Below are 12,601 nucleotides of genomic sequence, written 5' to 3' on the forward strand. Positions count from 1 at the left end.
TTCACTGACTAACTGCAACTCACTGAGCTGTATAACTACATGCCACTTAAACACTCAATTCATAGGAATTGTATAGAAGGCTGGGTTTTTGTTTGTTTGCTTGCTTGCTTGTTTTTGTTTTTTGATAAAGGGGTCTTGCTACTATGTTGCTCAGGCTGGTTTTGAACTCCTGAACCTAAGAAATCTTCCTGCCATAGATGCCCAAGTACTTAGGATTATCTTTAAGAACTCTTTTTTTTTTCTTTAAGCACTCTTATGCAAAGGCAGAAAATGTATTTTGTTGCTGTTGTTTTGTTTTTGTTTTTGTTTTTGTTTTTTAAAGACAAGGTTTCTCTGTGTAATTCTGGCTGTTCTGAAACTTGCTCAGTAGACCTGGCTATCCAGGAACTCAAAAAAATCCACCTACCTCTGCATCCTGAGTGTTAGGATTAAAGGCACACAACACCATCACATTTTTAACTTATTACAATTAGAAAATGGATTTTTAACTTAGTATAATTGTCAGTTAAGCATCTCAGTTTATTTTCAAGAAACTATAAAGAACATTTATTATTCCCATGTTGTAGGTTAAATGTACTGAGCTGAAAGGGAAAAGTTCCCAAAGGGCACACAGCTAATGTGGCACAGCTGAAACTACAATCAGTTCATTTGTTTTCAAAACCTGTATAATTTTCATTCTCATTAACTCTGAGAAATACTTTTCTTGACCCAGTAAAACGTGAAACTGAGCTCATATATATCTTCTGATAACAAAGAATTCCCCAGAAGGTGTGCATGTGCTGCACGGCCACACAGGTTTCCCTTCGCAGCCCGGTCCGGTCCCTACCCGCTTGTGCAGGCGCTCTGCTTCCTCCTGATAGGCGGCAAGCTGTTGTTTCCATTGCTTCACGTTGGCAGTGGACTCCAGCAAGGCCGCGGTGAGTTTGGCGTTGTTTCCTTTGAGAGTAGCCAGTTCAGCCTCCCAGTGTTTGCTGATTGCTGAACTATAATGAAAGGAGGAGAATATTTTATCGTTTCTGTGAGTATTGTTTCTGAATGTACAACAATACTTTGTTCTATTATCAGGCTTATGGTCTAAGGATGTTTTCAAAGACAACCCCAAACAATAAAAGGAAACAAGTGCTTCAGCGTGGAATGAAGAGCAGATGAATGTGATACGGGGATATATTAATACATATTATACCCAGAGCCGAAAATAACGAACAACGCACTATGGGGGACGTACAGTACTAGTTCTGTAGGGAACCAAAGTCCACCAGTTTCACTCCTCAGTGGGACATATGAGAATGCTCACATGACAATAAGGTTGAAACAGGTAGTGTAGTATTTTTTTTTAATTACTGATTTGTATCTTTATAGTCAGAACTTTTAAATGCTCTAATAAAAAGTTTATTATAATGAAGTCATTATAATAAAATGACTTCATATGATAGGCTAGACCAAGAAGTTGGTTCCAGTAACTTCTATTACAAAAGTAATTGTATCCATTGGGAAGACCCCTCTCCTGATGATTACTTTGTTAACTTTCCAATGGACAATCATCTTGTTTAAAAGAAAATGATGGTTTCTTTTATTACTAAAGTTTATTCCAGTTACTCAAATTCTACTAACTCCATCCCATTAAGCAGCGATGCCTTTTACAGCTTTCTTTACTCAATGGTTTTATGTCTAGTATCAGTTTGTATCACAAGGGAAATGTTTTCATGAACTGATATTTATAGTAATTTTAATACATCAGAAAATGTAGTTTCTAACATCGAAATTTCTAAAGATTAATGCCAATTTTAAGATATATCCACACCATAATCCCCTGATAGGACAGAGAAGGACAGGAGAGCATTTCCAGTGACAGACTTAGGAAAAGCAAACAGACTCAAAATGTTAATCAAATAAAGAAAGGGGGGGGGAACCCTCATATAATCCCAAATTTAAGAACATATTTCAAAATAACTTATCAAAATAATTTTAAAATATGAATAAAAGACTGAGGACGAGAACAGAGGAGGAAACACACGGTAGAACCCTCCAATAGGTTCCAAAACAGAAAAGGAAGACTGGGGTTGCAGGTGTAGTTTAGTGGTAAAGCACTTGCCTAGCATGAGAGAGGCCCTGGGTTCGATCCCCAGCACTGCCAAAGAAGAAACAAAGAAAAGAAAGGACTGTTAGTGAAAAACAAAGACTGAGCTGATACTGTTGCAGCAGTGCTGATTCCAAAGTTTGGTTATATTACAGTCATGCAAGACATTAATTAAGGAATACCAGGTAAAGGGTATATGGGGGGGGGGGAACGACACTGCAGTTTGAGTAACTTCTCTGTAAATGGAAAATGAGTCTTACTTGTTCCTAGAGTTTACCAGTTAACAGTGTCTCATCAAACAGTAAGGGCAGAATGAGGCAATAAATGAAGCCATCAATTTAGCAAACTATTTTTACTCTCAAAAGAGCAGCTCTTTTCAAATTCTTCCTTTGTGGAATGACATTTTAGATTTAGGTTTTCTGAGGAAAAACATATAACTATTCACCTTCTCTAAATGAGTCAGTTTTTATTAAAACCACCTAAGAGTTTCCCCCAAAAGTACTTAATTTAAACGGACTCTTCAATCTGATAACTGAAATCATATTGAACTAATTTAAAAATGTGCTATAAGCAAATATCCAACATGTAAAATTAAAAATGAAAATTACTTTACAGACATTTCTAAAATCTACTTGTCAAAAAACAGTATCATCCTAAAGATGAGCTACACCGTGCTTATAGAGAAAGAATGAGGGCATTTTAATATGCTATTTTCTCGGTTTTATTTTGTATTCCATTGGTAGAAAATCCATTAAGAATTTGGTATGTCTATGTATTTCATTTATTATGTCTGTGATACTAGACTAGTCTCCTAACTATATTGATGCTCCATTTTTTACATGTTCATTTAAAAAGCTAGTCAAGCACTACTCAAATGTTAGCCATTAGCTGGCTGCATGTGGCTATTTAAACTGCTCAATATTAATAAAGTTAAAAATTCACTTTTTAGTCACACAGACACACTTCATACAGTCAATAGCCACAAGCCACACATGAGTAGTGGTTAGCAGGGACACAGAACATTTAGCCATAGCAGAGGGCTCTACCAGACTGTCATCCTGCAGAATCTATTGAACAAAGTTTTCAATTTCTTTTGTTATGGGGTCAGTGGTATACCCACAACCTAAATCTAAGCCCTAACTCTCAGAACATCACAGTTTGACTGTACTTAGAGAAAGGTTTCTAGAGAATAGGGTTTAAATGAGATCCTTGGGTGAGTGAACCCAACTCATATGACCAATGTACTTAGGATTTCTATTGTTTCGGTGAAACACCACAACCAAAAGCAAGTTGGGGAAGAAAGGGTTTACTTGGTTTATACTTTCACATTGTAGTCTATCACTGAAGGAACACAGGACAGGAACTCAAGCAGGGCAGGAACCTGGAGGCAGGAACTGATGCAGAGGCCATGGAGGGAGCTGCTTAATGGCTTGCTTCCCACCATCTGTTCAACCTGCTCTCTTTCTTTTTTAAAGATTTATTATTTATACAGTATTCTGCCCGAATGTGTTCCCCCCTGCCACAAGAAGGCACCAGATCTCATTAAAAGTGGTAGTGAGCCACCATGTGGTTGCTGGGAATTTAACCTTTGGAAGAGCAGCCACTGAGCCATCTCTCCAGCCCTCAGTCTGCTTTCTTATAGAACCCAGGACCATCAGCCCAGGGATGGCCTTGCCCACACTGGCTAGGCCCTCTCCCACTGGTCACTAAGAAAACGCCTGACAGCTGGATCTTATGGAGGCATTTCCTTAACTCAAGTCCCTCCTTTCAGATGACTCTTGATTGTGTCGGGTTGACATAAAATTAGCCAGGACATCCAGTATTCTCAAATTCTCTGGTTATTTAGATTCAAGGAGGCTCAAGTTTAAGATATAACCTCAAATATCTAGTATACGATGGTTAACTCCGTATATAAATATTGCATTAAAACAGTGGCAACTTATAGTTCGTGTGTCTTTGTCTATGAGGGGTTGGTTCTAGGACCCTTTGTCTATTTATTCTCTATGTCAACAGAGAAATTATACAATTTTATGTGTGGAATATTATGTACTTATAAGCAAGAAAGTTTTTTGTTATTTGTATTTATTTATTTTTGTATTTTGTCTTTGTTTTTGTTTATTTGTTTGTTTTTTGAGACAGGGTCTCTCTGTGTAATCTTGGCTGTTCTGAAACTTACTATGTAGACCAGGCTGGCCTCGAACTCAGAGATCCACCTGTCTCTGCCTCCCAAGGGCTGGGATTCTTTAATCCTAGCCAACAACAACAACAACAACAACAACAACAACAACAACAAAAGCATTTCTAAGACTCTTGGAAGTGCATACATGGGGAGAGGCATTACACTTTCCTACAAGCTCTTTACCACAACCTTCGATTAGAAGCAGCATAGGTAAAACTACTGGAAGCTACTAGAAGGTCATTGTGTTGCTGACAGCAACTTCCCACTGTGGAGGGGATAAAGTATAAGACAACCCAAAAGCTGAAGCGGTATCAAGAGTGGAGGGAAAAGTCTCTCCAGCAGGTCATCACTGATTCTAAACACGAGATAATACTAGAGGGGGGTGAAAGTATATACAAAATCGAAATGTAGTTTATCCCTGAGTAGAGTGAATCAACTCCCAAGCTAACACAAGAGTCATGCACAAGTAGAGGAAGAATTATAGTAGCTAGCCTGTCATATTTATAGGTCCCACATATCTGTAGACGCAACCAACCACTGGCTAGAAAGATTAGCAAAAAATTACTTTGTCTATACTTAACATAAACAGGTTCTTCCTTATTATTATTTCCTAAATAATAAAGTGTTAACTATTTATATAGCATATATACTGCATTAGTCTACTTCATCTAGAGTTAAATGTGCAAAGGTTTTACACACACACACACACACACACACACACACACACACACACCTATTGGATTGACATAAGGGGCTTGAGAACCCACAGATGTTTATTGACAAAGGGTCCTAGAACCAACCCCTCACAGACAAAGACACACGAACTATAAGTTGCCACTGTTTTAATGCAATATTTAACATTCAATAGGTTCTAATGTGTGCCAATGAGCAATAAACAAAGCCACTGTCAAAAGAGAAAGCAATGCACAAGTTCTTACTCAGAGATGCAGAGCATACTAAGCAAGGAAGGCAAAAGGCCACCTGTGGCCTTCCCAGAAAAGGAGACATCAAACTTAATCAAATTGTGAATTTCAGCAGAGAAATGGAACCAACAAACAAGAACCAAGTGACAGTGTTAGAAATAAAGAATGTTTTGACAGGTTCAGGGAATCTGACATAACTGTACAACATTATTAGAAATCAGCCAAACTGAAACACAAGGAGAAAAAGGAGACCACAAAACATATAGATTAATACAAAACTCAAAACTGCCTAACACACTAGTAATAGAGGGTTGAAGAAGTAAGTATTTTAAGACATAAAGGCTCATAACAGGGTTAGTCACAGTAGTCAAAAGGTATTCAGGGACTCAATGTCCTTCAGCGGGCAGCTGGACCAACAAAATGAAGTATCCAGTTACAGGTAATGGAAGGAAATTCTGAAATGTACTGTGACACAGATGAACCTTGAGGACATCATCACATACAAAAGCCCAGCCTCCAAAGACAAATACTGTATGTCCCCACTCACATTTGAGGCCCACAGGCAAGACCAGGGAATACAGAAACGCTGTCAGGAGAGGCAGGAGTATAGAGTTACTTTTCACTGAGTACTGTTTATCGGATTTGCAAAATGAAAAGCAAGTTACTAAAAGGGGTTGACTACAAAAGAGCACAGAGAACTTTTTTAGAATAGAGAACCCTTTTAACCTTGTGTTTGTGACTTTACAAATGTAGAAATTGTCAAAATGTGCAAATTTATGTTAGAAATGGGGAATGCCACTGTATGTAGATCCTTTAATAAAGTTATCTTACTACCAAAAGTAGAAAAATGCTTCTAAGAGCTTTTTTCTGTTTTCTATGAGCTTTTCTACAAGTTCTTTCCGTGACTGTAAGATGACAAATAACTGGAGGGACAGGCAACTTTCTTAAGCTTGGTTGGACTCTCTCAGAACTGCTCTGTGACGTCTGCTTTCTTGGCATGGGAAGAGACTGGGTGGGTAGGAAGGAGACCGGCTGTGCTGCAGGATAAGAAAAGGAGGTGTACGGGCCATTAGAGACAGTGATAACAAACAGACGGAGGAGAAGGACTAAAGCAGCAGGGACATACAAAATAAACATGGCACAGACAAAGCATAAAAAGCATGTGCCTTGGAGTACTAAGAAACCGAAGCAAGGTCAAAGAAATAGCATAGAAAAAGTTGAAGGGACATAGTCTCTTAATATACTTATTTCTGTATGCCTTGAGTCCCTCACATAGTTAGATCTGACAGTCATATTGCCTAAAATGTTTTTATTTATCTTTTTTTAAAAACTCTTCAAACCTCCAAAACACAGATGATTACACTAAACTATGAAAATAAATATTGATGAAAATTCTTGGCATCAGATACTTTTTATGCAGAGTACAGCACACACAGCCACAGTACACTAGATCTAAGACTGGTGTAGCCCAAAATGAGTACTATAAGGAAGCAGTTCAGTATTAAGTTTTTAGGCTTTTACATTTTCTTCTTTATTTTTATTGCCTTGTGTGTATAAATGTATGCATGTCTGTGCACCACTTAGATGCAGTGCCAAAGGAAACCAGAATAGGTGCTGGATCCCCTGGAGACACACCGTGTCCTCTGAAGAGCAGCCAGTGCTCTTAATTGCTGAGCCATTTCTCCCGCCCCTGGTGTCTACATTTTCTTATACTGATTACAAGGCAAATGAATGCATGATTTAAAATTGTTTGCCTATTAGCCAGAATTTTATCATAGGATAAATCTGAGTCATTAAGAAAACATTCCTATTTCCTCTACTTTGAGCTGTTCTTTGGGTCATGGTTCTTTCTAAAGCACGGTGAAACACAATGTAGTATGTGTGCCTAGCAATCTTCTTTGTTCTCCCCCTGTGGCTATACACATATTTCTTTGGCTACCAAGTATGTGAATGCTTCTATTAGGATGACTTAAGCATTTCAACTTCCGTAAATTCCAAAGGTTGCCATACTAAAGCAAGTTCTATGAATAAGTTATCTCGGACGTGTTTAATTCTTACATGCATAAATATGTTTTGACATCCTTTCCAATTTTGGGGGAAAAAGTATGTTCCTTGACTTTCAGCTCTAAGATATGGCTTCTTCCCTCTTCGACTGATATTTAGTAGTAACTGATACCTCTGAGAGTGTAATTTTAAGTTAGTATTTTACATTTTAGAAATATTTATTAAAACAGCGAGCGTTGGGGAGATTGCTCCCTGCCTAGCATATGCAGGGCCCTGAGTCTGGTTTCCATCAGTATGAAAACACTGCGGGTGCTCTTGGGGATGATCTGATCTGGCCTCTTCTTATAGAAACAGTCTTGAAAGTTATGCCTTAACTGCCCAAGATGACAAATCTGTCCAATGATTCAGAGACACTGAAATACTACTACAATCTCACGTTTGAATGCTGGGATTAGGCAAAAATAATTGATTCTTGTGGGTGCTTTTGGTTGCTCCTTAAAGTTTTCCTTCAGAAAGGGCCAACCAGTTTTCTCTTGGCTTCAATCACCTCAAAACCATCACCAGTTTCCTTAGGCAGAATTTCAAATTTAGTTTCCCTTTATTTAAAGTCAACGTTTTGGGAGCAAAGTATTAAGCTTTATTAAAGTATTAAGTTAATAGAAAATACTTCAAAAGCTGAGAGCCTGGTATATGAACAGTGTACTTATTGGACCTCTGAATAAGCCGGTGTGAATGGTCACTTGAGGGGTCTAAGACAGCTGTCCTCCTCCCAGGCCTCCATGGCTCTGGATATGTCACTGGAATTTCTAAAATGGTCACTCCTTGCCTGTATGCTCTACCCATGTTAATTTAGATCTTTCTCAAAAATCCTTAAAAACAAGGTACAAACAGCACCGCCGCTCCCCTCCCCCTGCCCGCTGTGGGTGCCAATATACTTCTCTGTATCAAGAATGAAGTCAGAGCCCTAAGTGGAAACACACATAGCACTGCCTGATCTGAGTCTGCCTGCTATTTGGCTCTTTACTTCCCACTCTAACTGGGGAGCCTACTGTTATAACCCCACAGCTTGCCTCGGTACTCAAAGCTTACTGTTATTAATCAGGTGCTTCTTTGGAGGCTCTTCCCTCAACCCCAGGGTGGGAATGTCACGGTCTTGCTATGTAGCCCAAGCTGGCCTTAAATAAGCCATGTTCCTTTGTCCCAATCCCAGTACTCAGAAGGCTGAATCAGGAAGATATCCACAAGTCCGAAGGCAGCCTGGGCAGCAGGGTGAGTTAGGGAATGAGCTGCCTCAAACAAATAAGTCGTAGCATCGAGAAGTGAACTGTTAGAGCGGGACTCTGGACGTGATGGAGTTACAAGAACTCCTTAAACCAGTTAATATATCTCACGTGTAGAAAAGTTTCCTGTCTGTGTGGGCTGGGAATATAGCTCAGTGCTTGGCATAAGCACCTGAATTTGAAGCCCTAGCAGCAATGCAGAATGCTGGGCACAGCTGCTCAAGCCTGTAATCCCAAAGCTGGGCAGGCAGTCTAGCTAGCCAAGCGAGTTCCTGGCTTAGTGAAAAACCCTGTCAAAAGCGTAGCTGGAAAACAAAACAGGAAGACAAACAATGTAAATGTTTGCACACATGTGCATGTACCCCACACACCACAGGCACACTTACATGCACATAAACCAAACACAATTTTAATAAAAGCAGCCTGTATTAACATCTTTGTCTGTCTAAAAGAACTATCATAGTTACAGTTTATAGTACCTTTCCTTGGTGAAATGCAGTATTCGATTTATGATCAAAGGCATCTTAGAAATCAGCTAAAATACGAAATTTACTTAGCTCCTATAAATAAAGTCAACTACCACTGGCTTTAAGAAAGTTATAAATACTTCTGGGCTGTGAAGAACACACATAGTGAGCAAGAACTGACTCCTGCGGCAACTGGTTAAAAGCACAGGCGCGGGAGCTTGCCGGCTCCAACATTAGCTACGGGGTCTCGGGGTATCCACCACCCTCACTGCATTTCATCTGTAAAACGAGGGTTAATAACAGCTGCCTGCACAGTCTGTGTGAAAAACGTAGATGGTGCTCAGGTACTAGGGCTCCTCTACATGAATAAGCAATAAGAAAATCTTAAAAGTATCTCAGTGAGCTAAGAAAAAGCTAGAGATGTAATATTAAATATTTTAAAGGGACTCTTTTTGATCAATGATGTAAATGACTGAAACTATAATTTAGGTCAAATCAACAATAGGTACTCACTTAGTGACTTAAGCTCGCTTCCTTGGTATTGTAAATATATTATTTGTGACAAGCCTAAGCCATTGGTGTAATCTCAATGAATTTAGCAAGTTAATGAAGGAGTACAAAACTACGTAAACAGAAATCCCTGTCTGAGCACTGCCTATGGCTGAGTTCTGATGGAGAAAGGGAGACACAGTGAGACCTGAACCTGATTTCACTGTGTGCAGCTCATGAAACAGCACTGCTGCACAGCTTCCCGTTAGATTCTGCAGAGGACAAAAGCTCTGTTGTTACTCACTAAGATACAGGGAGTCACAGTGGCTCTCAAATGTCCTGGGTCCCCTAACTGTGCTCTGTGTGGTGTAAACAACCTGAGCCTATCTTACTTGAGACGTACTACAGACGTGTGCCACATCTCTACACGCCTTGCCTGGCTCCCTGCGGTTGCTGCTTTCTGTCCTAATGTTGTGGATGAGGAAAGACATATACCTGAAGGACCACAGAAGCCCTAGTTTCACGGCCACTTTCCATTCTCACTGCTGGTTGCTAATAGGGGGTGTTAAAGCCAACAGAGATTCCTACTTTCTCTAAGGAACCAGATGCGGGTACTAAATTCCTTCTCGATCATGTTTACTTGTAAAACACGCAATTTTTAAGTAGGTATTTTAAATACCTTAACATAGAAATAGTTTTCCTGTATCAGCAAATTTAGAGGACTGGGGGCCATCCAAAAGATGGCAGCAGGGCTGGAGAGACGGCTCAGCAGTTAAGAGCACTGCTGCTCTTCCAGAGGACCCGGGTTCAGTTGCCAGCATCCACACGGCAGCTCACACTGCCTGTAACTCCTGTTCCAGGGGATCCGACTCCCTCACACATACAGGCAAAACACCAATATACACAAAAATAAATAAATAAAAATAAACAAAAGAAGGCAGGTGCTCAGCAGAGTCACTGGTAACGTGTAGTGAAATCTGAAGGAGATCTAGCCCACGCTGATACTATGCATTACACATTACAAGACCATTATCTTAATACAAGCCCCTGTTTATGTTGATTTCCCTTTTGAAAACAAACCAACAAGAACACAAACAACTAACCATTTACTAAGAGCTTTCTCTTCCGAGCATTCCCTACTGAGGACATCTTCATGACATGAGTCTTATTTATTTAGTGAAAAATAATGCTTCTTTCAAGTCTTATGAATATGCATCTATCTTTTGTGAGAAATAAGGTCAACTAAATTCAAGCATGTCCTCTTGTTTGCTAGATTATAAAATTACAATCATAACCTACCCAAGATAAGTATTTTAACTATATGCTGATTTAGCTTTCAAAGGACTTGAAAATACATTTCCTTGCAATGATGGTCACATAAGGAAAAATCACTGTAAAAACTGCTTGGCATGCCATTAAGTATTGTTGGAGAAAAACATTAAAAGCAGAAATCACTCTAGGTATTGAAAGAATTGAAAAGACAGCATTAATAGAGATTTTGCCAAAGCCATCTATAATTGGGTGGAAGAAAATGGATGTTTTATAGTAAAATCTGTTTCCCAATATTTTACCATGAAGACTTTTTATCTTTTAGAGACTAGTAGTGATCAATATTTTTAATGGCCATTATTTGGTACTCAGAATCAGAATATTTTACAGCTTAATTTTCTTTTTAAAGAGGCTATAATCACAAGACAAAGCTATTCAATGCTTCAGCAATGGCAAGAACAAAAGTTTGTTTCTGTTGCTGTTTAAGGCAGAGTCATTATCTCCAACTGTTAGTATTTATTTAAGCTATGTAAATAATATGCAAAGATAAGGGCACTGATCAAAGGAGCTATGCAAATGACCCCAAGGGGAGATGACAGAGAATTAATAACAGCTTAGTTCACCTTCTAAAGCCTCCTCGTGAGCCTGGACAGCAGCAAAGGCCTCTACAACCCAGAGAGTCCACTTTACTCTCCCAGGTGATGGAGTCACACTGGTTCTACACCATCCCCCGCAAATTAGTTCAGCAAGAGCCAGTATTTCAGCTGCAGGATAATGATACAAGTGAAAAGGGCCAGTGAGAATGTTCTCTCCTTTCAGTGACAGTGACAAGCCAGCACACCATCACAAAAGCTGTCTTCCTTAATCTAAACAAGCCTCTGAGTAATCTGTGACTTCTTAAAGAATTTTTGTTTGTTTGTTTGTCTGTATTTGAGATAGCGTCTCACTGTGTAGCCCTTGCTCTCCTGGCCTCAATCTCAGAGATCCACACTCTGCCTTCTAAATGCTAGGATTAAAGGTGTGCATCACCACCCTTCCTTTTGAACGATTTTTTCATATGACATCATCACATTACAACTAAATTTCATTAGTATGAGTTTGACCTAACACAGACTGTGCATATGCAAAGGCTGACGAGAACTAACTTCCAGATACACTGAAGGGCTGGGACTTGCACAAGGCACCTGCTTGACTGTTTCTTTCACTGAGCTGCAACTTTTCTTTTTCACATGCTCCCTTTGCTTCATTGCCTGAAAGATAATCTATAATTGGCTGTGTGCAGTCCCATGACAGGGTGCTGAGAAAGAATGCCATGCAGAAATCACTGAAAAAAAAAAACTACTTTGCAATGAGTTTAAAATATGAATTACTAAACATTAGTGAGATCAGAATATGCCAGTCAAAATAAAAAATATTAGAGCTGAGGTAAAAAAAAATTTTTTAAGTTAATTTACATGTATGGGTGTTTTGCCTGTATGAATGCCTGTGTACTTGTTGCTAAGAAGGCCAGAAGAGGGTGCTGAATCCCTTGGAAATTGGGAGTCACAGACTGTTATAAGCCATCATGTGGGTGCAGGGAATTGAACCTGGGCCCTTAGAAGAGTAGTCAGTGCTTTTAATCTGGGCTTTCTTTCCAGCCCCTGGATGAGATTCTTGAATAGTTTGGAATTTTTACATTGTGGAAATGAACTGCATAGTATGCTAATAGTTATAATGAAAGAAAGAATGAGTTTCACAATACATTTGCATGCAGGCTGCCCACAGTGCTGTTTATTTCCATCACTGCCCCTAGGCTGCTTTCTATGGACAAATGAGGGCTGAGGTTAAACTAGGAGCTTACTTCTAAGCACAGATTCGGCGGTTAACTTAACACCTTTTAAAAAAGCATCTGCCTCCCCCAAAAAACACACTCC

General features: G+C 39.3%; 1 protein-coding gene across 2 annotated transcripts in view; it reads right to left on the minus strand.

Moving 5' to 3' along the window:
• HOMER1 (homer scaffold protein 1) overlaps positions 1 to 12,601 on the minus strand; it is a 105,377-nt gene that overhangs the window by 18,332 nt on the left and 74,444 nt on the right. Inside the window, exons 6-7 of one of the 2 annotated variants that reach the window (XM_084800675.1) lie at positions 2,093 to 2,128; positions 827 to 983 (exon numbers count right to left, since the gene is read on the minus strand). In XM_084800675.1, the coding sequence (XP_084656801.1) occupies positions 827 to 983; positions 2,093 to 2,128 (193 nt within the window). The remainder of the gene's footprint in view (positions 1 to 826; positions 984 to 2,092; positions 2,129 to 12,601) is intronic. The other variant, XM_084800676.1, reaches the window with a different exon arrangement.

Source organism: Acomys minous (genome assembly GCF_964271855.1).
Source record: "Acomys minous genome assembly, chromosome: 11".
NCBI lineage: Eukaryota > Metazoa > Chordata > Mammalia > Rodentia > Muridae > Acomys > Acomys minous.